This window comes from Rhinopithecus bieti, unplaced genomic scaffold, assembly GCF_001698545.2.
Source record: "Rhinopithecus bieti isolate Rb0 unplaced genomic scaffold, ASM169854v2 scaffold_31787, whole genome shotgun sequence".
Classification (NCBI taxonomy): domain Eukaryota; kingdom Metazoa; phylum Chordata; class Mammalia; order Primates; family Cercopithecidae; genus Rhinopithecus; species Rhinopithecus bieti.
This window is the reverse complement of record NW_016814655.1, coordinates 3,151,393-3,179,176: the sequence shown is the minus strand read 5'-3', so window position 1 is coordinate 3,179,176 and position 27,784 is coordinate 3,151,393. Positions and strand designations below refer to the sequence as shown.

Sequence of the window (27,784 nt, the reverse complement as noted above, 5' to 3'; positions counted from 1 at the left end):
TTCCTGTTCCCATGACCTAATACTTCCAATGGCAAGCAAGGTAATTAGTACCTTCAATATCTTTTCAGAGTTTTTATGCATATATAAGCAAATTTTTATATACATATAAAATGTTTCTCTATATGAGATTAATATATACACCCATAATATTTTTTTAAGAAAACAGCTTACCAAAGTAGAAACGTCTCGGATACACAGAATTCCACATTTAGCTATTGTTATGAGCCACAATCCATGTGAAGACAGATAGAGCATTCCAGGTCCATACTGTCTGCTTTGTACTTTTTTGTATGGTTTAAGAATGTAGATACCTATATGTTCCTGCCAATCAAAGAAAATAACCACATTATAGAAAAGATCAGGTAAGCAGCACCTTTGGGTTTGCAGATGTACATGCCTGTTGTACACTGTCATTGTAAATAAACTGATATGCGATAAAGTGGGTACCTGCGTTTGCATCATGTTTCCCATTTTTGCAAATAAAAGTTTGTTTCTGCCAACTAAGTAAAGTCTTCTTTATTTGTTTACTTGCCATTAAAAATCCTAGCCTACACTGATAATCTTTACTTTTACTAATCATTTCATATATCTTCATGCTTAAGTCAATATTCCCCGTATGTTTCATGCATTCCCACCTCCAAGCCTCTGCACATGTCCTTCCTTTTGTCTAGAATGCCCTTCTCTGCTCCATCCCCACCAGTCCTGCCCTGCCTCCCTATATGAGCGCTGCCCACCAAAACTGTATGCAATATCTCTCCATGTCTAAATCTGACTTATTTTTCAAAGTCCAGATCAAATATTGCTTCCTTCATGAAACTTTTCTTGAATCTCTCTTGCCACTAATCATTTCTTCCTTCTCTGAATTTCTACGTCTAATCCTGGCTACTCTGGAAGAGCTTTGACTGAAGAATTTAGAGGAAGGAAGGTAGACGTTATCAAAGTGGGTAGACAGACATCAAGGGAAACTGACAGGTCAACGGGCAGAAAGCAGGAGGGTACTGGGCCATTATGTGCAGCAGGAGGTGACACAATGCATGAGATGTCTGAAGAGAGTGTAATGAAAAAATGCCAGAAACACAGTTTAATTATTTTTTGCAATTTTGGTTATGGCTTAGATACAAAGTTCCACTGCAAATCAAATCATCTACCTTGTAGCCCTTGGCATATGTAGAATAGATTTCCTAATGCTAGGTTGTTTTTTAAGGCATTAAACTAATATTGTGTCATCTGCATGTTTATCTGACAAAGATGATGTATGCAGCACAAGTATCAGGTTGCTCAAATATATTGTATGATGGATTAACAAATAACACTATATACCTAGCTCAAGGGAATTATATTAATATAATGAAGGCATTTGTTAACTGAACTATTCTGTTAACGTGGTCAAGAGGATCATATCTAATCAGTACAATGTGTCAATCTTGATTGCTAAGACAAATGAGAGCACACTTAAGTGTTGACATACTTCTTTAGGAAGAAGGTAGCTACAGATGTATGGCACTTGACTACAGAAGCCATATATTTGTTTACTTTGAAAGTCCAAGACTGCAGAGGACAGAGTGTGCTCCAGCTCATACAGGTACTTATGAATGATTTCATCTTTCAGCCTTCCTCTTTCATCAGCAAAAGTTGTGGAAACTATTAGATTTGGAAAAGAAGAGAAATCACTCGCACCATATATTAATTTTGGGTTTTTAAAATTATGAACAATTATGAAAAGCAGAATAAAATTTAAATGCTCAATTAATATTGCGGAAGCTAGTAGGTGATAAAATGATTTAAAACACTTGTCTCCCTAGAAATACTTTGAGTATTAAATGGCTGATAGTAGGTAAAATATTTCTGTAATGCCTTGATGAAATTTTAATCAATTAACTTAGAGACATATTGAAAGAAACCCATGGTGGTATAGAGACTCTTACAAAAACATAAAAGTACTTTGAGGTTGTCAGCTCTCTTCTGCTCTATAATTACATATTTGCAAAACTGCCAACCAGATATATTTGTTATTAAAACAAGGAAAGAGTATCTATTTTCTCATACCTTTTTATCCAGAAAACTTTCTTTATAATTTTGTCAGTGAAGGGAACTACACTGTAATCTATCTGAATTTAACCATGTCTATTCAAAGCTACAAAACAAGAGACATCACAAAAATAACAAATCAATTTGATGTGTCTGTTCATCCTATCTCTTTTCCTATGGTAATAAAGCAGACTCATGAGTCAGGAAGCCCAAAGGAAAAGTCCACACTTCAAACTGTTTAGCCTGTTGGTTTTACTTTGTAAAGGTAGACAAAAGGTAGCCATTTTACCTCTTCACATGCCAAGAGAAAAATAAAACAAACCCAAAAAACAATAACAATGATGTATCTGGGCTGAGGAGCAGAATTGGTTGCTTGTGTTTTCTTTACCTTGTGGCAGTAATGTAGGCAGTGTGAACATCTCCAACCTGCTTCTCCCTGCTTCCAGAAGCGAGGAAAGCACCATCACTTCCACTATGTCTGTTTCTGAAAGAGACACTGTGGATATCTGTAAAATGTCTTTGGCCACTTCTGAAAGCAAACAGAAATCAACACCACAAGTGGTCATTGATAAGTTTAAAGAATCTTTTACCTTTCCAATTAAGATATCACCTGTGGACTTGTCTTCACTAAATCTTTAGAATCAAATTATTTGCTGGACATTTAAAGTGACCTTTAAACATAAGTTACAGGGATATTTTTGATGAATGGATGAGGGATTCTCCTGATTAGATGTCTAGACCAGCAGATTCAAACCAGCCCAGTCTGTCTGGGTTTCTTTCCTAGTCAGGGTGGCCCGAGAGTGCATCATCTCCAACTCCTATCCCTCCAAACCAGCACCTGCATGCGCTGGTCCCCACAAGTCCACTCCAGCCAGGTGACCTGCTCCTAAGATTGGGTAAACTCAGGCATTGGCCTTCTTTGCATCTGTGCCCAAGGACGGTGGGTGTGGTGGAAACATGTGACTTTATGAGTTTGCTCCACTAGAAAGCCAGCTGATCTAACCTCTGCAAGGTGTGCCAGGCCTGGAGCCCACCTTGGATTTGTTTCAGATTCACTCTTCCACTCTTCATGGGACTGTGCTGCAGGTGCCCACTTTCTCAGGCCCTTCCCCAGACGGTCAGCCAATGACCTTCTCTCTCCCTTAACAAGGAAGACCAAGGACATCGACATAAACTCAACCTCAACTTTCTTATCCTGAGACTCACATTTCCCCCCTGTCTGCTTCCATTTTCTCCCTTCATTTCCCAACATTGATGTAGGAACAAAATGTAATCCCTTCCTGTCTGTGATTTTGAGCCCATTTCTCCAATCTCCTATTAGACTGTACATTATCAATCACCTCTTTTTAGCTTCTTTTTTTTTTTTTTTTTTTGAGACGGAGTCTCGCTCTGTCGCCCAGGCTGGAGTGCAGTGGCCGGATCTCAGCTCACTGCAAGCTCCGCCTCCCAGGTTCATGCCATTCTCCTGCCTCAGCCTCCTGAGTAGCTGGGACTACAGGCACCCGCCACCTCGTCTGGCTAATTTTTTGTATTTTTTAGTAGAGACGGGGTTTCACCGTGTTAGCCAGGATGGTCTTGATCTCCTGACCTCGTGATCCACCCGTCTCGGCCTCCCAAAGTGCTGAGATTCTTTTTAGCTTCTTGTGTCCCTTATGGCTCCTTTTATTCGGCCCTCATGACTCCCCTGTCTTCAAATAAGAACCTTCCTCCAACTCTGCTGTCCCACAGCAGTTACCATCTGATTCTCTTTTCTCCACCGCAAACTTCCTAAAATAGGTTTGGCACTTTCTGACTTAATTTTCTTACCTCTATTCCCTCCCTAACATTCTTCATTCCAAAGAAGTAGCTCTCTCAAGGATCATATGAGAGCCTGTCCCAGCCCTCACCCTACCCATACTTCAATGTCAGCCTGTATTTTCATCCACCTTCCTTCTTTAGGCTGTTTCTGGAGAGGATGACTCTCAGTTTTCGTATTACTCTGGCCCAGCCTCAGTTTTCCGCACTGCCTCATCTTCCTCTGTCCACAGCTTCCACATAAAATGTGGACCAGGGTTCTATTCCCAGCTTCTTCCATCCCACCTCTGGCCAAACAGATACATTAAAAAAATGGGGCCAGGAACAGTGGCTCATGTCTGTAATCCCAACACCTTGGGAGGCTGAGGTGGGAGGATCGCTTGACTCCAGGAGATCAAGACCAGCGTGAGCAACACATGGACACATTTTCTCTACTAAAAAAGAAAAAAAGAAAAAAAAAGGAAACAAAAACAAAACAGAAAACAAGCCAGGCTTTGGGGCACAAGCCTGTAGTCCCAGCTACTCAGGAGGCTGAAGCAGCAGGATTGCCTGAGCCTAGGAGTTCAAGGCTATAGTGAGCTATGATTGCACCACGGCACTCCAGCCTCGGTGACAGAGTAAGACTCTAGAAAATAAAATAAAATAAATGAAATGGAATATTTAGGCAGGATATACATCCACTCTGAGGTCAGCCACAGGCCCTACCACACTCAGTGCCATCTAATTTGCATATTTAGTTACCTCTTTTGCCCCATTAAGTATCTAGGTTTACTTCTACTCTGTTGCGCTATGTCATCAGCTTCCATGATTTCAAGATCAGAATTCTGTCATTAAGCTTTGAACTACATATCCTGATTTCCAAACTTATGCTAAATATGCCCAAATGAAGAGTTTGTTGGCTTCAAACCTATGGAACTCATCACCTCAACCTATTCCTCAACCTCTAAAACTTTGTTCTTCAACTAATGACATCGCAAACTTCCAGTATTCAGGCTAGAAATTCTGGGGTCATCGCTGATCCCTTCCTTTCGCATCAAATACCAAGTCCTACCAATTCCATCACTCATGGTTGTGCCGTCTTTTCTCTTTCCATAACTGCAGCATGAGTTTGTGCATTGTGGATAAGAGCACATGCCCTGAAACTGGACTTCCTTAATTTGGCTCTGCCACTAACTAGAACAAGTACTTAGCCTTGCTGTGCCTCAATTGCCTCATCTGAAGGGATAATAGTAGTATCAGTTTCATGAAAGTTGTCTAAGAATTCAATGGGTGGAGACAGGCTGAAGGCTTAGAATACTGGCTACCACATAGTCAGGCATTCCTCAATAAGTGTTGGCTGTTGTTATGATTATGACTAGTATCATCTCTTGCCTTGGCTAGTATTATAGCTTCCAATCTCATCTTTTTAATTTCTTTCTTTTGCCTTTCTACTCCATCCTTCACACTAGTATCAGAGTCAGTCTCTAAAAACCAAGTCAAATCATGCCAGCTCCATCTTGAAACCACTGACAATGGCTCATTAACCACAGAACAATTCCAGACTCTTTGGAATGATATTCAATGTCCTTCCTCTTTCAGACTTCATTGCCATAGTCATCTTCTAGTGAACTCTTCCATTTACCTGTTATACCAAACTTTTTTTTTTTTCACCATTCCAAGTACCTTTGTTTGGGTTATTATTTTGAGCAGGAATACTAATATGTCCTATCCCATACCTATGAAAATCCTTTAAACCCACTACTCTAAGCCCTTGGAAAACTCTCCTCCAATCCTCCACATCCCCTGACCAGTGCCCACCTTCACCTCCACTCCTCTCCTCACACCTGGCAGAATGAATTGCTGCTGTATCTGAGCCTACACACCATTCTGCATTTTCCTTCTCTACTAAATTGTCTCCTTAATATTTTCATCCCACTACAAGGCCTAGGTTTGGCATTTTGCACCTAGTAGGCACTCACTAATTTTTATAAGTCAATGATAAACAAATTAAAAAATTTAAGGGTGAGACTTGGCAAAGTGTGAGGAGCAAAAAAAAAAAAAAAAAAAAATTTTCAGGAGAATTAAAAAAAAAATTGTGGGGGTGGGGAAAGACATATAAAATTGGCATGTACAGCCAGAGAGAAAACAGAGAAAATTCTTTATTAGAGATAAAATATTAAAAAATATTTTTGAGAGAAATCAATCCAACTTCTCTGTATGTTGATATTAGAAATGTTCAGCCATTTCATTAATTTATTCAATAATTGATTCAAGAAAAGATGTTTAGCATCAACTATGTACCAAGGAGATAACTCTAATTATTCCACTCCAATACATCAAAATATAATGTTGAGAATTCTCACTAAGTAACTTTAGTTATTTAAAAGTTACTCTTTCAGACAATATGGCCATAAATTAATTGTTTCAATATAAACTCCATCTTTCATAACCTTAAATTTCTTTGAATAAAGAAGTTTTTAATATTTTAAATTAATATATTTTAAATTAATCAGCATTCTATGTTGTACCTGTGAATCCAATAATCTGAAATGAGCTTGAGGAGCTGGCACAGATAATAAAGACTTTTCCTTCTGATGTTCCAACTAACAGAAATATTCCTCGCTGATCATAACTAGAAAAGAAGAAATCTGATGATCAAATCCCAATCGTTTCACCAGCTAGATGGTGAACAAGTTTATTGAATGGCCACAGAGATATGTTCAAAGCCAGTCATTTTTACGGTTTGCGATGTTTAATATTCTCTGACCTTATAAAAGTGGAGTGATTACATGTAGATATAATCATTGAACTTTAGGCCAATGCTATTTCCAAATTGCAACTTTAATAAATACAGTCAAGAAGATTCAGTAAAGACAGGCAGTTGGTTCATCATAAGTGAATGAAACATGTCGGTAGAGCTTTCTTGATGTTTCAAGTGCAAATAAGCAATTCTCAAATTAGCGGTGGGTGTGACATTTCATTACCCTGTGTCTGGTACCTGGCAGTGGGAGGAAGAATGTAGTGAAACATGTCTACAACTTTATCAAATTAGAAAAAGTGGGAAGACGCAAATTAGAATAAGAGGATCTGAGAAAGGAAAGGCACAAAAAATGACGGTGCAGAAGGGCGGGGGGTAAGGATGTTATCCATCCTTCCCCACTGAGCTAGGGTGGTGGAGCTGGGCAGTCCACAGTGGCAGGGCCAGCTCCCAAGTGCCCTAGCTGTGTAATGTGTAATCTTGGACAATGCTTCTCTTCACCTCTCTCACCCTGAATTCCCTAATTTGTCTAATAGGGATAAGAATAACATCTTTCTGACTGGTGTTTTGAGGATCACATTCTACAAGCTACAGTGATCTCAAGCTGTAAAGCAGAATACAAATGTCTGTTCTTATTAATACCTAATAATATAACAAATTAAAAACAGTAATAATAATAGCAACTACAAGTCCAAATCTAATGTCTCTATATTGTCATCTTAAAAGTATTGTTTTGAAAGTTTGGAAATACTCTAAATGTTCATTAATATACTGTTTTTTAAAAAATGATAGTATATTCATATAACGGAATACTATGTGGCTATAAAAATAAAAAGATTGGTCTTTATGTGTGGATATAAAACATTCTCCAAGATATACCATTAAGTGAAAAAAGAAATGAGGCATTGTACATAGTTTTCTCATTTTAAGAGCAAAGGCAGTGACTCTGGAGCCCAACGACCTGGGTTCAAATCCCAACATTTGCCATTCACTATCTATGTACTATTGAGCAAGTTATTTAAAATCTTTGTGCCTCATCTTCCTCACCTGTCAAATAGAGACAATAAGAGTGTTTACCTCATGGAGTTAATACAGCAGAAGTGCCTGGCACACTATATATACTTGATGGCCATTGATACAAATAAAAAGAAGTGCTTATTATGTTTTGCTTGTTGTTCATGGATAAAACATCTCAGGAGAGACATGAGAAGTTGGTACCAGGCTGCCTGCAAGGACAGACCTGGGTATGGGGGGTACTTTACTTCACAGCCCTCTGTACCTTTGGAGTGTTGAACTGAGTGAATATATTAACATTCAAAACAAATGAAACATGTAAAACTTAAAAGAAGGAGTGGCTTCATTAGAATTTTCAACAAATGGTGACACAGAGCTGCTCCTGGAAGCAGAAGGGACTTACGTGACATGCTGCACGGACGATTCCGAGAGAAAGGCTTTGTGCACGACCTGAGGGGATTCCTTATTATATATGCTGATGAAGTAGACAGAGCCACCCTCCGTGCCCACGGCTGCAGAGAGGGAGGACGGACAGCAAGCCAGAACCGTCGCCTGTTTAAAATAAACCCCAGATGCGTATCTCCATTGTGCCTGCTCTCCTGCACGTAAGAATGCTATTATACAATGTATTTGAAAAGCCTGCAGGATGAGAAGAGTGGCAAGTGTTGTGTGGGGGGTTCTTTCAAATTATAGCCTCAACGTTCCTGAGCTGATCAACTGCATAAGATGGCACAGGAATCTGTACATCTTATTCTTTTATCCTAAAATTAGAGTAATAAAAATTATAGAGAGATTTCTTGAAATTTAAATCATGGCTTCGTTTTTATGTCTAAATGATGATGATGAAATGATTATGCCAACAATCTATCTAAGTGATTGTGAAACAGACCAATAATAGTGAAAAATAAAACAAAAAAAGGTAGAATAAATTCTTAGCATCTTGTAAACATTTTAAAATATTTATTTATTTATTAGCGATGGAGTCTTGCTCTGTCTTGAACTATTGGGCTCAAGTGATCCCCCTGCGTCAGCCTGCCTAGTCACTGGGATTACAAGTTCAAACCACCACACCTGGCTTTTAAAACATTTTTATAGATCCTGAGATGCTGGTATGAGTAAGGAAGACTTAAGAAAATAACTATATCACTGGAAGATGTATTCAGTCACCAAAGAAATGCATAACGATTCCCACTTATCTCACAATGATTTATACAGAATATGATGTCTAAGAGAATAAATTGACTTTCATAATACTATAGAAATCAGTATTCTTTCCCTATAAATACTTTGTTGATTGTTTTGAATAAAATCATGGAACTTAGGACTGAAAAAGAACGTAAGAGATCATTTTGCAAAACAGAAAACGCAGGCCAAGGAAGTCCAGCAGCTTACCCAAGGATCCCATATGTGGTGACAAACTTCAGAAGAAGCACCCAGGTGTCCTGCCTCATTAGAATGCACACAGCCTCCCAACTGAGTGGGCTTTTTGTAAAATTGAAAACCTTTATGGGAAGTGTGTGTGTGTGTGTGTGTGTGTGTGTGTGTTCCCAAAATAAAAATAATCAGCTGAAATTCTCCTTTATTCCAGGGCAATGGTGTGCTAGTCTAAAAATGTACAGTAAGGGCCAGAGGAGTCTTATGCAGGTACCATCAGGAGACGCTGCTAGTGTCCAGGTATCTTGACACCGTGGTGCTGGACTGGGATCCCCCAGGACCACTGCCTGAAGGAAGGCAACACAGTCCCAGATACAGGCCAAGAGACCTGGCACCAGCATTACTGTATCTGTATCAATTCTCTGTAGGGTAATGGTACCTGTATCCCTCGTTGCCCAAGAGGAACAAGGTATATCCTGATTATATGGGCCCCTGGGTGGGTTGTTAAATGTTTGTATGCCTCTAATGTGTGAAAGGACATGTGATTAAATGCACTTGTAAGATCTCTCCTAGTTTACTATTTATAATAGAAATGAATACATATAACCCTTTGTCACAGAGATTATGGAGTCTTTTCATATTTCAAGTTTTCTCAGTAAGAAATTTTACCTTTACTTTTGTGGGAGAGTTTTATTTATCACACTGAATTATCTATCTTTTGCATCTTATGTAAAATATGATGCTTAGTCTTTTATAATTGAGATTTTAGTTTTATAAAAGGGAAGGATTGAAACTCCCTACCTAATACCAAGATCCATTTCTCAACTAGAACTGTATAATGCAGCAAATAACACTACTTTTTTTTTTAAAAGACAGCATTACCATTGTTTCTTGGTCCTTTTAAAATGTTTTTTATGCAAAATGCACTGTGAACATGGCAGAAATAATGGTATCACATTGTGGTAGATGTTGCAGGCAGTGTGGTTTGCAATTCAGCATCCATATGCCCTCCTTCTGGAAAATCTCTTGAATATTCACTGAGAAACTATCCTTCCCCTATTGTCAGGGACGAGTGGAATGAATCTAACTCCCATTTCCAGGGCTGAGTTGGTGCATTAATTATGCACTTAATTGCATTTCTCATCCCCTGTGCATATGATTAGTTCACAGATATTATTAAGACATTAGAAGACATTTACTGAACCTTCTGGAAAGAAGAAGCATCTTTGTTCTTCCTCCCCTACAGTAGGAATTTTCTTCCCTCTCTGACAGTATGATGTGAGGTTGGCACCTGTGGTATCTGGGTGTACCTCAGCAAGGCCTAAGATGAAACTAAAGGCATAGTGTGGAGACAGAAAGACAAGGTCCTTGGTATATCATTTAAACTGCTGGACTGAGGCACACATGAGACCAGACAAGTTCTGTACTTTATAGTTGATTGTGCCAATAACACTCACTTTTTAATTTTTGGCTTAAGCTGGTTAGAGTGGCAACTTTCTTTCATTTCTAATTGATTCCCATTAAATGGGACCATTTAACTAGTTATGGCCAAAGGGATATTTCATTTCTGAGAAAAAGCACTTACTTGCTGATTCAGGAGCACCCCCTCTCCCTCCAAAACACCTTTCAGCACTCTCTTCCTCTCCTGCACACAGCACAGAGGAAGTATTTTTTGATGGAGCCCCCATCAGCCTGGCTCCCTGAGAGACTGTGCAAGAGGGACCCCTGCCAATCCATAATGAACTTACGGCATGAGTAAGATATAAACTACTGGGGTTTCAAAAACAACTGCCGCCACAGAAAACCTTACAGCTTTCTATAATCAATATGGTTCTATCTTGTTTTCTATAACCAATGCTATGGTTCCACTCTTGGGGCTGTGGCATATACTTTACACACAGGGATTACTCTAAACCTAGAAGGCAAAAATGCAGTGAGGCTTCTATAACAAGTATTTCTACAGACTATTGTCGTGTGAATATGAAAAGGTAGATTGGATTAGAATTCAATATATTTTCAAAAATCCATTTATCAAGTATACTTACTGGGGTATTCAGATAAATCTTGCTTACACAAGAACAATCCTCCAGCCACCAAACACAAACTTCCCCTGAATGTGTAACTGTCTGTAACAAAAGAAAACAAAACTCTACATGGAAAATAAGACTTTCCTATGGAAGCATGTTCTGCCTCCCTTTCCAGTGTGTCGATGATTTAGTATAAAATTTCATTTTACTTATGTGGATTATAAATACTTATTTTATCATTTCAATGCCAATGCTTCGTTTCTGAACAAATATTAAGTATTATCTTTAATGCAATTTAAGTAATACATAATAGCTAATTAGTATTAGAAAAGTAAAATAAAGATTTTTCATGTAACATATTAAAGATAAAAGTTGCTCATAAAAATCAGTAAAACTATTGCCTAATGAACAAATATAGAAATAGGAAGCTATACATTGTTCTTTTTTAAATTACTAGAATTTATTTTTTTAGAGCAGTTTTAGGATTACAGAAAAATTGAGCAGAAAGCACAGAGAGTTCTCCTTCCCCTTCCCCTCCACACACCTACTACCCTACTATTAACATCTTGCATTAGTGTGGTACATTTGTTATAACTGATGAGCCAATACTGACATACTGTTATTGACTCCTTAGACTGAATTAATGTATTGCACATGGCAACTATTTCATTTTCAACCTCAAGTGGTGCTGCTGCATTACACAGAAAAAAGATACTAAATAAATACTAACAGTTTACTGAGTGCTGATGACTCATTAGCAATGAATGTGTTTTAAAATGTGTTAAAGCCTGGCTTGCAGAGCTTGGGTGGTGAAAACCAAAAGATGGCTCCTAAGATCTCAATTGTGTTGGCTGTTTTCAGAAGATGATATTATGAAGTCACAATATGAGGGTATCATTCTAACTGGGGGGTAGATTTGAGGATGGAAGTGTCTAGCATCTCCACCACAGCCTTCAAGGACAGCCTCTGCCTCCTATTCACATTGCTTTGCCCATGAACTTTCAAAGTTACCCAACAACACATAAATAGGGATTTAAATCTCACAACATCGTCATATCTTTAGTCCTACTGTGACACAGTAAAATATTCTTTACCATGAAGTGTTGGGTTCCAGGTGTGATAAAGTCAATTGCCTGAAATTTCCCATCACAAGCATCTAGGACTTTATTTAAGGTTGGCTCCTCACCAAAAGTGTAGATATAAACAGATCCCTGATAAATATACAAAAGAAAAGAAACATATTGTAATTGTTGTGTATATAGTTCAACAAATATTTATTAAATGCCTACTGTAACCAAGGCGCTGTGTGGAAACAGATGATGGGAAATCACAGATCAACTCAGTAAGACCTTGACCCTGAAGGGCTTAAAATCTAGACACTTGATTTGTTTGTTTGTTTATTGATTGATTGGTTGATTCATTCATTCATTCACTTATTCATCATTTTAATTTAATTAATTAATTTTTCGAGACAAAGTCTTGCTATTGTTGCCCAGGTTGGAGTGCAATGGCACAATCTCAGCTCACCGCAACTCCCACCTCCCAGGTTTAAGCGATTCTCCTGCCTCAGCCTCCTGAGTAGCTGGGATTACAGGCATGCACCACCATGCTCGGCTAATTTTGTATGCTTACTAGAGACAGAGTTTCAACATGTTGGTTAGGCTGGTTTCAAACTCCTGACCTCAGGTGATCCGCACGCCTCGGCCTCCCAAAGTGCTGGGATGACAGGCGCAAGCCACCGTGCCTGGCCTCATCATTTTAAATAACCATAAGACTTTCTTCTTCAATTCCAGACATTCGTGTTTGTTTTGTTTTGTTGTTGTTGTTGTTGTTTTTGTTTTGTGACTGAGTCTCCCTCTGTTGCCCAGGCTGGAGTGCAATGGCGGGATCTTGGCTCACTGCAACCAACCTCTGCCTCCTGGGTTCAAGAGATTCTCCTGCCTCAGCCTCCTGAGTAGCTGGGATTCCAGGTACCTGCCACCACACCCGGCTAATTTTTGTATTTTTACTAGAGACGGGGTTTCACCATGTTGATCAGGCCGGTCTCAAACTCCTGACCTCAAGTAATCCACCCTCCTCGACCTCCCAAAGTGCTGGGATTATAGGCATGAGCCACCACGCCTGGTCTCCCACACATTCGTTTTCTTAATTTACAAAACATAATAAAACATTTTTTCCTGTTTCAAAAATAATATCTATTCATGGAGAAAATTTGGAAAATGTGGAAAACCCAAAAAGTTGTTAAGATGTACTAAATCCTACCACATGCTAAGTATAATGGAAGGAACACTAAACATTTAAACAAGCCTTTGTAGAAATATGGCTGAAGCTGTCACTTCATGCTTATTATTTTCAGCTCCCAAACTCACCTCTAAAAAAAAATCTATTCTGTAATGAATGCATCTCTACCAAGTAGCTGGTAATATAATATGGTCACTTAACCAGCAATAAGAAGTCTGCTTTCAGCTAATCACAAGTTCTTCATGTTTACTTGAGTTAAACATAAATATTTCTGGTCTCATTTATCTAAAAAAATATGACTTTACAAAATTTGGTAGATATTTACAAATTTTATCTTTCTGTCATTTCTTCAATAAATATTAAGTGGATACACAATGCCAGTCACTGCTTTAGATGCTGGGGTTACAGCAGAGGATAAAACAGACAAAATCCCCTGCCCTCAAGGAGTTTACCTTCTGCTGGCAGATTCAGACGATAAATAATATAACCAAACAAAATATACTGCAAGTTAGACCGTGATAATTGTAAGAAGAAAAAGAAAATATAACAGAGAAGGAGAACATTATATAGCAAAACAAGGGTGAAATTGTAAAGTGTGTGTTTAAGGAAGACTTCAGTGAGAAGGTGTGGCAGGCCAGATCTCACTAACAGCTGAACAGGCAGGCCTCCAGGACAACTGTTTCAGCAATGGCTGAATGATTAAGTTAAATATTAAAAGCTAATAGAGCCAGTGCCCTTATATAAACGCTTGAATGTAACAAAACCCCACCAAGAGTTTTGCCTAGGCCTTTCCTGGGTCTTGAAGCATGACAAGATAATGAAGATTCCTTGTACATATTTTAAGTATTTATATATTCCTGATAAATTTAATATTTTGTTATTCTGAAATAAGCCCATTTATCTTTAGTAATGATTTTTACCTTAAAGCCTATTTTGTCTAATATTAATATATTTCCACTGGTTTTCTTTGGGTTAATGTTTACATATCTTTTTCCATCTTTTCATATCTGGGTTTAAACATAGGTTTTAATTTATGCTTTTTGTTTATCTCAATTGTTTTCATTTTCTTTCTCTTTTTTACCTTGTTTTGGGTTAAACTTTTTTTTTTTTTTTAACATTTTACTTTCTCTAGTTTGGAAATTTCGTCTACTGTTCCTATTGTTTTAGTGGTTACCTTAGAAGTTGTAACATGTATACCTAATTTATCAACATCAAAGTTACTTAAAAGCTTTATTCTCCTCCTGGGTCATATGGGATCCTTGGAACACTTTGTTCTATATATCCTGCTCCCCCACTTCCCCCAACTTATAGTATTGTCATTTGGGATTTTAGTTCAATATTATTTTTAAACCTACTTTCACTTTTTTTTTTTTTTTTTTTTTTTGAGATGGAGTCTTGCTCTGTCGCCCAGGCTGGAGTGCAGTGGCCGGATCTCAGCTTACTGCAAGCTCCGCCTCCCGGGTTCATGCCATTCTCCTGCCTCAGCCTCCTGAGTAGCTGAGACTACAGGCGCCTGCCACCTCGCCCGGCTGGTTCTTTTTGTATTTTTTAGTAGAGACGGGGTTTCACCGTGTTAGCCAGGATGGTCTTGATCTCCTGACCTCGTGATCCACCCATCTCGGCCTCCCAAAGTGCTGGGATTACAGGCTTGAGCCCACATTTTTTTTTTTTTTTTTTTTTTGCTGTTGTATGCAGTGTTCATTTACTGCACATCTTCTACAATGTGTCATTCTCTACCCATTACTACTGCTCTTTGTTTTTGTTGCATTACACACCTTACATCTGGGATCATTTTCCTCTGCTGGAAGTAAATTCTTTAGAATTTTCTCTAGTGATAGTCAGCTGCTGACACACTCTTAACTTTGGAGTGTCTAAAATGTCTTTTTTTACCCACATACTGAAAAGATGTTTTCATTGGGTATAGAATTCTAGGTGGTAATTATTTTGTTTCATTACATCAGGGGTCATCAACCTTTTTCTATAAATAGGCTGATAGTAAATATGTTAGGCTTTGCAAACCATGTAGTCTCTGTCACAACTATTTAATGCTGCCATTGTGGTGTGAAAGAAGCCATAAACAATACATATGTGGGTGTGGCTATGTTCCAATAAAATCTAATTTGAAAAACATGCAGCAGGCTAGTTTTGCCCCATGGAACTATAGTTTGCTGACCCCTGCAACACATTGAAGATATTATTCCACTATTTCTTACTTACCTTATTGCCACAGAGAAGTCAGCTATTAGTCTAATTGAAATTCCTTAGAAGTAATCTGTCTTTTCTCTGATTGCTTTGAAAATTTTCTCTTTGGTTTACAACAGTTTCACTTTGGTAAGTCTGAGTGTGGATATCATTTTATGTATTCTGTTTGGGATTCACTGGACCTCTTAAATCTGTAAATTCATGTCTTTAACCAATTCTGGAAAATCCCCAGTCAGTATCTCTTCGATTATTGCCTCTGTCCCACTTTCTCCTCTCTGGACTCTAATCAAACATATGTTAGATCTTTTCACTGTATTGTTCTTATCTCTTATGTTCCCTTCTGTATTTTCTACCCTTTTGCTTTTCTAGGTGACATTTTGAATAACTTCTTCTGACCCATCTTCGAATTCATTTATTCTCTCTTTGGCTATGTCCAACATTTTGTCAGACACGTTCATTTAATTTTTACTTTGCTAGTATATTTTTCTTCTTTAGAATTTCTATTTGGGTCTTTCCTCCTTCTTTTATGATATCTTTTTCCTAGTTTCGTGTTCTCCATAGATATTTTCAGTTAGTCATTTATTTATTAAAACATAAGTTAGCACAGTTTTTTTTTTTTTTAAAAAACTTCTGTTAATTATCAGAAACAAAAGTCTGTCCATATTTAAATTTAAGTTTCTTTTAGGCAGAAAATCATTGAATTTTGTTTGTAATTCATCTAAAATTATTGTATAACAATATAAATATCTGCTAATCTTGATGCCTGAAGATCATTCCATTAATTAGGAATCTTCCTAGCAGTATAATTGAAGTAAATGTTTGTTTTAATCTTGCAATAATTCATTTTTCTTATAGAACCCACATTGTCTTTGGAGAACAACCTATGCCCCAATCTCAGTTCTCATTTAAGTTGGTTGACTCTACCCAGCATCCAAGGCTAAGCATGTGACTTAGGCCTGGCCAGTCAGAGCTTAGGATTCCTATGGTACAACCAACTGACCCAGGGGAAGACACGTGATTCAGTTAGTTCAATGAGTCTAGATTCTAAGACTTTTTTTTCTAGCTGGTATCTTTCCACCAGGGACATCAAGCAGGCAGAAATATAAGCTAGAGCTGCATATAACTCTTAACACCACACGGGGAGAGTCAGCATGGAAATGGAGGCAGCAGAGAGGAAACAGAGCCAAGAGATGGAAATAAACAAGGCTTGGTGGCATCATGGCAACTCTTGTATTCAGATTCACTCCTTGCCCTTTCAGTTACATGCACAAAAATAAACCAATAGCTCTTTGTAATTTAGGCCTTTTAAATTGGGTATTTTTTCATTTACAACCTAGAGTCTTGACTAGTGGAGTACCACTGTGCAGCACACTCTGTTCCTCATTCCTGTCATGTAATGATGATAATAATATTATTTGAAAATCACATATCAAGAAATTACCATCCAACATACCTTGTCTGTTTGAATCAGAAACATTGTATAATTGGGAGAAAATGTCATATGTTCTACAGGTCTTTCAATCTCAAGAAAATTCTTGATCACGTAACTTCCATCTTTAATAATAAAAGAATACACAAAGCCATCCTAGAGATGAGTGAGATAAATGCAGAAAATCAGTCTTAGTCAATGCATAGTATACTTGACTCATCAGACAATTTAAGGCTTATTGATTACTTCTACTGTTTATTTGGAGTCATCATCTATGTTTGCATAGATGCACTGTCCTCTCATCTTTATTTAGATGACTTTTAACTATGTTCCCTGGTCAAGCTTCAGTTTGATCTCTTTTGTGATACATTTTTCAATTACCTAAAACTTTACTGATGTCTCCTTTTTTTGAGTTTCTCTAGTATCCCTCTTCTTACTACATTCTTCGCTACACAGGAGGTAGGAAAAATGAAGTAGAGTTTGTGTGGCTTGTGTATAGCAGTGTCTTTGCTTGAAAGGACACTGCCCTCCTGTATGCTCTTTCGTCATTATTATGTGCATTTCTTATCTCCCTAAATGATCCAAGGGTAGGGGGTGTGCCTTTTATTCCCTTCGGATCCTCTTTTTCTGTTCCTCACACTGTAGTAGAACATAGCAAGGATCCAATATAAATGGGCTAGTTGATTGGTTGGTTTTGAATAGATTTAGGTTAATTTTATTATTCTCAAGAGGAATTTCAGTTATTTTCACAATAGTGAAAACACTTGGAAGAAATTTATTTATCATTTTCTAGATTAGACATCTTATAACTAAGAGTGGGGACTTCAGGTAGCTGGGTTCAAATGCTTGGGCCCTGGAAGGGAAAGCAGGCAAGGTGCTTTTTTTGAGCTCATCTTTATTCTCTATCACTCACCAGAGCAAACGCTATAATCATTCCTTTAAAGGGGGTTAAACAAACATCAAGGGTGGTCTTGAAGAAGACAAGAGTCATAAAAGCCCACAAACGCAGACTAAATGGAGGAGGAGGGGATAGTCTACTGCAAGGTTGGGAGAGTTAAGTGTAGGTGTATATGCTCCAGATGGCTTCCTGAGGGTAGAATGTCTCTCACCCTGATGTCACTGCCTAGCTACCCTCAAGGTCCTGGAGATGTCATCTGTGTCAGTGAAATGGACTATGCTAACATCTGGGATAGTTACAACTAGACCTGGATTTTAGTATAGGTCAGTTCCACACCTTAGCATTGTTTACATTGATTATAATGGCATGGAAAAACATGGTCTGGGCCGGGTGCGGTGGCTCATGCCTGTAATCCCAGCACTTTGGGAGGCCGAAGGGGACGGATCACGAGGTCAGGAGATCGAGACCGTCCTGGCTAACGTGGTGAAACCCCGTCTCTACTAAAAATACAAAAATTAGCTGGGCATGGTGGCAGGCGCCTGTAGTCCCAGCTACTCTGGAGGCTGAGGCAGGAGAATGGCATGAACCCGGGAGCTGGAGCTTTCAGTAAGCAGAGATTGCGCCACTGCACTCCAGCCAGGGAGACAGTGTGAGACTCCGTCTCAAAAAAAAAAAAAAAAAAAAAGGAAAGAAACAGAAAAGAAAACATGGTCTGACTCCTTTTATTACTTACTGAGACTGAGTTCTATAAATGACAGCAAAGACTTTGGAGTTTAACACACCTATGTTCAAGCCCTAACTTCCAATTACTTGCTGGTGAACTCTGTAAGATTAGATTCCTTGTCTGTTAAAGGAGGATGTCAATAGCTTCTATTTGATAAGGTTGTTGTAAGGACCTATAAGATAATACAAGTAAAGTACTTAGCTTGGTGCCTGGCACAAAGTAAGCACCAAGGAAATGGAGGCTATTAATACTGATTTAAATATCAACAACAACATTATGAAACATGTAAGCTAAATGGGCATTCACAAGAGTCCAAGCTGCAGCTTAGACAAAGGGCTCCAAATTCGTGTCTGATAACCTAATACATTAAGTGTAGAAACAAACATGGAATTGGGTTACAGATATTAGGTAGTTTTTCATTGCAGAAGGGCAATGGATTTTTAAATTATATTTGTGTTTGTTTGCAGTAATATATGGTAGTTCATTATATTGTTCCCTCTATTTTGTATAGATTTGAAGTTATTCAAAATAAATCTTTTTTAATAGTACCCAAAGAGGAAACCATTTTAATTAATAATGTGACAGATCTGACATCCTAAAATGTGGCTCATAATAGTAAATGGCAACACATTGGAATTGTGAATTTTCTTTAAACCAATTAATTTTGAGAAAAAAAATACATTACAATTCCAGAAGCCAGCACGCCCTCCTTCTGATACACCAAGGTTACTGGACTGATAAAATTTCTTCTGTCTTTTGGAAAAGAAAAACAAGGTAAAGCAGGTGACACATAATTAAAAGTACAATGTAACAATGAATAATAAAAGCTGCTTTTACTGATGTAAATCACAAAAGTTGTTTTTGAATTCTCTATCATCAGATCTATGTAACTAAGGTAGATGCTAGATTAGAGAGAGGAGCAAGGCTGGAGGGTACAGTAGGAGTAAAGGGAAGAGAGAAAGGGAGTAGAGAGGGAAGTCAAACCTCATGGCCTCAGTTTTACAGGGAAAGTGAGTCAGAGAAAAGGAAAAAAAGGCAGATGAGGGACACTGCAATGGGGAAAACTTGCTGGAGGGGGTGGTATTGGAGCTGGGAACTGGCAGATTCAGAGACAATAAGTGCCAAGGGAATGGGCTAGAGGCATGTCTGTGAAATGGTGAGAATAAACGACTGGCTCAGAAAACTCATACTAGGGCATAGTTGGAAATAATACTAACAGAGTAGGTAGGATCAGATTAGGGAGAGCGTGAAATCAAGGAGAGCAGTTCTTGAGCTGGGTGTTAAAAGCGGCCTTCAAAAAGGCAATTTGACAGAGATAAGTTGCCTGGTTTGGGTCAGATGTATATTAAGGTCAGTGAAGTCCATCCTAAGGTTGTTACAGAAATCAAGGTGTGAAATAGTAAGAGCAATGGAAATAGAGAATGCTTTGGACAGGTTTGAGGAGCTTGCCCTGGCAAGGCCCCCTCCTCCCAGGGTCTACATCTACCGCTCAATGAGTAGACAGTGGCTCCTGTGACCCAGGCCCAACCATGGCCACAGCTGATGGGGTCAGGAATAGACACTATATCTAAGGCAGAATAGATCAGGTTCTCTTTCAGATTCTAGCTGAGCAATATGACAGGGTGTGGTGGCTCCTGCCTGTAATCCCAGCACTTTGGGAGGCTAAGGCAGGCAGATCAATTGAGGTCAGGAGTTCAAGATCAGTCTGGTCAACATGACGAAACCCCACCTCTACTAAAAACACAAAAATTAGCCGGGCGTGGTAGTGGTAGTGTGTGCCTATAATTCCAGGAACTTGGGAGGCTGAAGCATGAGATGGCTTGAACCTGGGAGGCAGAGGTTGCAGTGAGCCAAGATTGCGCCACTGCACCCTAGCCTGGGTGACAGAATGAGACTCTGTCTAAAAAAACACACAAAAAAACAACACTTCTAACTGAGCAATAGAAAGGTAATTTTCAAGATGGCTTTTGGGCTTAAGAGATGATCAGCCTGGAGAAAAGGGTTGGGATAGGGGGCAGGAAAGTGTATGATTAGCAGACTAAGCAGAATGGGCATATGTATAGAAACGGATACAGCACAGTAGCCAAGAACTTGGACTCTGAGGTCTTATTGCCTGGGTTCAGGTGTCAGCTCCACAGTTTATGTGGACTAGGCCATGTTTCCTAACATATCTCTTCTGTATCATGGAGATTAATGTGTCTCTTCTTATAATGTTGTTCTGAGGATTACATGAAATATGCATATAAAGTGATGGTAGAATGCCAAGAGCATAGTAACAGCCAGAGAATTAAGAAGGAGGAGGAATCAAAGATGTCTCCAGGCAAGAGAAAAATAGGGAAAACCAGCAAAACCAACACCCATGGCTATATGGGAATATGAAGCAGGACAGTTTCTCACCCAATGGTGATTCCTCTTCTAGCTTATTAAGCATAGTCACTTTCAAGGTGTCTCCATTAATCATTAAAAGATGACCCTCTTCACAGCCAATGTACAAGTCACTTGTTGGAGTCCAGCAATGCATAGTCGGGTGAAGCAAAGGATATAGATCATCTTTAGGCTTCAGGGAGAGAATAAAACCTTGTGTTAAGAAAACATCATGGCTAAGAGCCTAAGAAATGCCCACTAGAACAACTGACAGAAAGGAACTATCCCTAACCCCACAGACACAGAAAACATAGGAACATTGAGCATTCATCGTAATAATTTTTTTAAAGGACAGATTGACTTTAATTTATTATTTGTATATTTCATGCCCTCATAGCCTTAGATAGTTAGAAAATAAATAGTTGGGTAACAATCTGGTCACCCAGTGGATCAAGAAAAAGGAAAACCACCTTTCCCACTCCAAAAAATTAAACTGCTGCTGAATAATGACACTTCTGTGGTGTCTGAGATTTGACTCACAAGGAAAAGAGTTATTCACTGTTATCACCATTATTGAAAAGTTTCCTGAGTTTTTTTTAATGACACCTAACCTTAGAATATAAATCACAAAAAGACAGGCTTATCTGGAATGACAATAGGATCAAAATCGTAAACAAAACAAGAAAAAAACACCATGTCTCTCATTTGCACAATACCAATGAATCTGTGCATATATATAAAACAAAATGTGAAGATTAAAATTTGAAATTTTCTGGCCTTGGTATGTTAAACTAGTATTGTATGTGGCTTTTTTTTCTTTAAGACAAACCTGGGCTTGTCTTCCTATTACTTTTTAATCAATAAATATATTCGATGACATTTAAAAATGAATGTGAGTATATGGATTATGTAAGCAGAAACAGCTTATAATTCTGAGATATTTAAAATAAAAGGTACCAATAGTGTTTAGAAATGTTTGTTGATAATACCATCTCCTTTTCAGTCCTCTAGAATCAGAAATAATTTTGATCACATGACAAAACATGAAAATTGCAGTCCAATTTAATTGTGCTTTAGAAAATGTAAAAATCCATATATGTTTCAAAATATTTGAGTTTCTAGAAGAGATTCCTATTTAGCAACATCTGTTTGAAAAAATTAAAAAGGTAGATGGAAAAAAGAAATTAGACACTTGAGATTAAGTTCATGATCCTGGATCCAATTTCTGCCAGATAACATCTGCCTTTGATTTCCCCCATGCTCCAACTTAAAATTGGATACATTTCTAATGCCCTAAATAAGTTGTGTAATGTGACTCAGGGCTATTTAAAGGCCTGTAATGTACCCTTCTGGCATTACCTATGAATAGATAATGGGATTATTTAATGTTTGTAATTTTTTAGGAGTCCACAACTCATCCATTTTTAAGACCTTATAATCGAATCATTATTGATTCCCTTGCCATTGGTACCCAGATCACAAGAAATGACATTGAAGGAGGGAATAGAATCAAGACATTTGAGATCTATTTTTGGTTATGCTTTCACTCATTGTACAGACATTAATTAATGTTTTAAACATTTTCCTCACTTTATTATGCTACAAAATGAAAAGTAAACTACTGGGAAAATGTCTAACTTAAATACAAAATATATGGCTTTATTAATAATTCCTGAATGATTTACGGATGTCAAACTATAACATTACATTTCTGCTTTCAGAAAAATTTAAAATATACTGAGTACACAAGTCCTAGGAAATAAAGATGTCTGCCCAGACAATATATCCACATAGCAAAACTGCATGTGTACCCCTTAAATTTATACAAATAAAAAAGGTTTTAAAATAAAGATGTCTATTATGAGATTTAAAAATAGTAACTCCATAGTTGAGTATTTAAAGAAGACATTTCATAGCATTTCTCAAATGACAAGGACAATTGCCTGAATTTTAAATGTTTTATGCAGAGTTCATTATGTTTGTACAAAATGTGAAATATAAGGGCTCCTACACATATTTTCTGCCCAGAAAAAACCAATTTGAGATAGTAGAAATTTAGGGGCTCCAGGTACCAAATACTAAACACAGAAAAATTGGAGCTGCAAACCTTGATGGCTGATCTCTTTGTTCTTACTTTGCTGCCCCACTGTGGCTGAATGCAGTTATGTCTCCAAGGCTGAGACCTTTGCTATAAAAGGAACTACAGTATCCACAGGGGATGGGTTCCAGGACCCTCCAGCGAAACCAAAATCTGTGGATGCTCAAGTTCCTTATATAAAATGAGATAGTATTTCCATATAACCTACATATATCCCCCTGTATATTTTTTCTTTATTTTCAATGTTTTTATTTTGTTTTTTCTCCCATATACTTTTAAGACATCTCCAGGTCACTTATAATACCTAAAACAATATAAATGTTTTAGAAATAGTTGTTATACTGTATTGTTTGGGAAATAATGAGAAAAAATAAAAATGTGTATATATTCAGTACAGATGCAACCATACCACTTTTTTCTGAATATTTTTGATCTGCAGTGGGTTGAATACACAGAAGTAGAACCCATGAATGCAGGAGATTGACTATAATCTCTTTCCATAATTTAAAAAGGTGGATCATTGTCATTCATTAAAGGAAATATTAAGGGCATGTAACCCTTTCTCTTGTTTGCCACAGAGATTTTTTTAATGAACTAATCCTCATATTGAATTATTTTTATTTTATTTTATTTTATTTTATTTTTTGAGACGGAGTCTTGCTCTGTCACCTAGGCTGGAGTGCAATGGTGCGATCTCAGCTCACTGCAACCTCCGCCTCCCAGGTTCAAGTGATTCTCCCACCTCAGTCTCCCAAGTAGCTGGGATTATAGGCATCTGCCATCATGCCCAGCTAGTTTTTGTATTTTTGTAGAGATGGGGATTTCATCATGTTGGCCAGGCTGGTCTTGAACCCCTGATCTCAGGTGATCTGCACGCCTTGGCCTCCCAAAGTGCTGGAATTACAGGCATGAGCCACTGTGCCTGGCCCACACTAAATTATTTTTAACATTCATAGCTTAATTCCATGCAGTAGTCAAAAACATTCAGGAACCTCCACCTCCTCTATCCTCTGCTGAGAATTTAACACAAGGGTAAGCATAGCAGGTTCAAGAGGGCCAAAAAAGTGGAGCTCCTCCCGTCATCCCAAAGGTCTTGCAGGTGCTGCCCTCTGTTCCCTGCCTCTCTCTTGAACAGCACCCCACACCTCACTTCCCCTTCATTTATCATGCTCCAGCCATATGCATCTTTTCTCAGTTCCTCACACATACCAATTTCTCTTTTTCCCTTAGGGTCTTGCACATGCAGGTCCTTCCACATGAAACATTCTTTATCCTGCTTGTAACATGAGTAATGCCTCCTTGTCCTTCAAATCTCAGCTTAAGTGTCATCTCCCCAGAGGCCTTCCTTAACCAGCCCATCCCTTCCTTGCTGCCCTGTCTCCATTTACTCTGTTGTGATAATTATCACATTTTGCAATGATATTGCAAAATGTGATAATTATCACAAAAGAACAATACTCTTTACTTTTGTTGTTGTTGTTGTTCTGTCTTCCTGACAAGAATGTAAGCTTCATGAGAATTACATGGAGCCTGCTTGGCCACCATGTGAATCCCATTGCCTAAAACAGTGTTTGCTACACAGAAGAAACTTGATAAATCTCTGTTTAATGAATGAATGGGTGTATAATACGTGGCAAACTCTCCCTTTTGACGCTTTCTTCTGCTGTTTCGTATGGCCTTGCTCCTCCCTCCCAGGTTTGCTCTTACTTCTGTGACTGCACCTTCTCAGAATTCTCTTTCACCCCTGAATTCAGCAGTCAGCTGGCTCTGGCTCTCTTCTCTTCCCTTGCACCCTTTCTCTCTTTGCTCATCACATCTGCTCAGTGCTCCCACCGTCCTATCTGTAAGAATGACACTGACAGTCCCACTTCTCCTCCCTAACACTAGGTCCACTTTGCCAACTTCCACCCAGCATCTCTGCCTGGGTGTCTTCCCTGCACCGCAAATTGAGTATGCCCAAAATGGAAATCACACCTGGGCCCCCTGTTTCTGTTAGCAGCCACCATCATCCCAGTCATCCAAACTCAAATCTCCAGAGTCTTCATCTCTCACAGTCTCTGTGGCTAATCTATATTAAAAACCAAGATGATCCTCTGTATCCTGTATTTCTCATGGGATGGTTATGACAATCAAATGAGATCAGGCTTCCTAGACCTCAACCCATTAGGCAAACAGGAAGAGGTGCCAGGTACTTACCCGGAAAGTCTCTGCCTCTTCACCTACTAGCCCAGCGACGGCTGACAGTGGCAGCACAGGTCCATAGATGAGATCTTTCGGCAACGACTGGGGGAAAACGACATCTGTTTCATTAAAAAATGACCCATCTTCTAGAGGTAATTTTACCAACCTGTAGACAAAAGAGGCATCAGAACAATCAGATGAACAGAAACTTCTTATTGATGCAACCACTGCTTATCAATGTAAGTGAGGTGGGGAGGTATTATAACTTACAAAAATCAAATAAAAAGATAAAAGCCACATGATAGATTTTAAAATACATAACAGGTTGTAAAAAGACAAGTTATACAGTTTTAAACTAAGTACTGAGGGATTATAAAAATTTTTGAAAGCTAATATCTAAAGCAGGAGTTGTAAATTTGAATACTGGATGGGGGTCAGGCAGGTGATATGTGACTGTTGAGGATAGTGGAAAGTGGGAAAATATTTATCCTTCCTCAAGGTGGCAGGTACCACTCAGTTCAAGCCAAAAGGGTTGTTGACATGTGAGAATTTTGATTCCAAAATTTCAAGAGAATACTATAACCTGGATATTTATGAGAAATCTCTCAAACTTTAAATGTTGGCAACTAATTCAAATGAAAAACACTGTAGGCCAAAATAAATATATATTTAAACACATATTCAGGCTGCATTCAGCTACCTTTATAATCTCTAATATTGAGTTCATTTTCAAATTTATCATATATCTACTTTTAATTTATAATATAGTTATAAAGGTTAATTTATAAGAAGACACAGAAGATGGGTGATTTCTGCATTTCCAACTGAGGCACCGGGTTCATCTCATTGGGGTGTGTCAGACAGTGGGTGCAGCCCACCGAGCAAGAGCTGAAGCAGGGCGAGGCATCACCTCACCTGGGAAGCACAACGGATAAGGGAATTCCCTTTCCTAGCCAAGGGAAACCATGACACACAGCACCTGGAAAATTGGGTCACTCCCACCCTAAAACTGCGCTTTTCCAAGGGTCTTAGCAAACCAGGAGATTAGATCCCACACCTGGCTCAGAGGGTCACACGCCCACGGAGCCTCCCTCATGACTAGCACAGCAGTCTGAGATCTAACTGCAAGGCAGCAGCGAGGCTGGGGGAGGGGCACCAGCCATTGCTGAGGCTTGAGTAGGTAAACAAAGCAGCCCGGAAGCTCGAACTGGGTGGAGCCCACCGCAGCTCAAGGAGGCCTGCCTCTGTAGACTCCACCTCTGGGGGCAGGGCATAGCCAAACAGAAGGCAGCCGAAACCTCTGCAGATTTAAATGTCCCTGTCTGACAGCTTTGAAGAGAGTAGTGGTTCTCCCAGCATGGAGGTTGAGATCTGAGAACGAACAGACTGCCAGCTCAAGTGAATCCCTGACCCCCGAGTAGCCTAACTGGGAGGCACCCCCCAGTAGGAGCAGACTGACACCTCATATGGTCGGGTACCCCTCTGAGATGAAGCTTCCAGAGGAGAGATCAGGCAGCAACATTTGCTGTTCAGGAATATTCACTCTTCTGCAGACTCCACTGCTGATACCCAGGCAAATAGGGTCTGGAGTGGACTCTGGCAAACTCCAACAGACCTGCAGCTGAGGGTCCTGACTGTTAGAAGGAAAACTAACAAGCAGAAAGGACACCCACACCAAAACCCCATCTGTATGTCACCATCATCAAAGACCAAAGCTAGATAAAACCACAAAGATGGGGAAAAAACAGAGCAGAAAAGCTGAAAATTCTAAAAATCAGAGCACCTCTCCCCCTCCAAAGGAACTCAGCTCCTCACCAGCAATGGAACAAAGCTGGATGGAGAACTACTTTGATGAGTTGAGAGAAAGAGGCTTCAGACAATCAAACTTCTCTGAGCTAAAGGAGGAAGTTTGAATCCATTGCAAAGAATCTAAAAACCTTGAGAAAAGATCGAACAAATGGCTAACTAGAATAACCAATGTAGAGAAGTCCTTAAATGACCTGATAAAGCTGAAAACCATGGCACAAGAACTACATGACAAATGTACAAGCTTCAGTAACTGACTCGGTCAACTGGAAGAAAGGGTGTCAGTGATTGAAGATCAAATGAATAAAATGAGGTGAGAAGAGAAGTTTAGAGAAAAAAGAGTAAAAAGAAATGAACAAAGCCTCCAAGAAATATGGGACTATGTGAAAAGACCAAATCTACATCTGATTGGCGTATCTGAAAGTGACGGGGAGAATGGAACCAAGTTGGAAAACACTCTGCAGGATATTATCCAGGAGAACTTCCCCAACCTAGCAAGGCAGGCCAAAATTCAAATTCAGGAAATACAGAGAATGCCACAAAGATACTCCTCGAGAAGAGCGAATCCAAGACACATAATTGTCAGATTCACCAAAGTTGAAATGAAGGAAAAAATGTTAAGGGCAGCCAGAGAGAAAGGTCAGGTTACCCACAAAGGGAAGCCCATCAGACTAACAGTGGATCTCTCGGCAGAAACTCTACAAGCCAGAAGAGAGTGGGGGCCAATATTCAACATTCTTAAAGAAAAGAATTTTAAACCCAGAATTTCATATCCAGCCAAACTAAGTTTCATAAGTGAAGGAGAAATAAAATCCTTTACAGATAAGCAAATGCTTAGAGATTTTGTCACCACCAGGCCTGCCAGAA

General features: G+C 38.8%; 1 protein-coding gene across 3 annotated transcripts in view; it reads right to left on the bottom strand.

Moving 5' to 3' along the window:
* CFAP43 (cilia and flagella associated protein 43) overlaps positions 1-27,784 on the bottom strand; it is a 116,130-nt gene that overhangs the window by 65,962 nt on the left and 22,384 nt on the right. For all 3 annotated transcript variants that reach the window (XM_017851744.1, XM_017851745.1, XM_017851743.1), the window contains 11 exons: positions 25,127-25,277; positions 20,866-21,025; positions 19,154-19,221; positions 16,871-17,002; positions 12,069-12,185; positions 10,993-11,073; positions 7,977-8,125; positions 6,330-6,433; positions 2,417-2,557; positions 1,469-1,641; positions 172-321 (listed from right to left, as the gene is read on the bottom strand). In XM_017851744.1, coding sequence (XP_017707233.1) covers positions 172-321; positions 1,469-1,641; positions 2,417-2,557; positions 6,330-6,433; positions 7,977-8,125; positions 10,993-11,073; positions 12,069-12,185; positions 16,871-17,002; positions 19,154-19,221; positions 20,866-21,025; positions 25,127-25,277 — 1,426 coding nt within the window. The remainder of the gene's footprint in view (positions 1-171; positions 322-1,468; positions 1,642-2,416; positions 2,558-6,329; positions 6,434-7,976; positions 8,126-10,992; positions 11,074-12,068; positions 12,186-16,870; positions 17,003-19,153; positions 19,222-20,865; positions 21,026-25,126; positions 25,278-27,784) is intronic.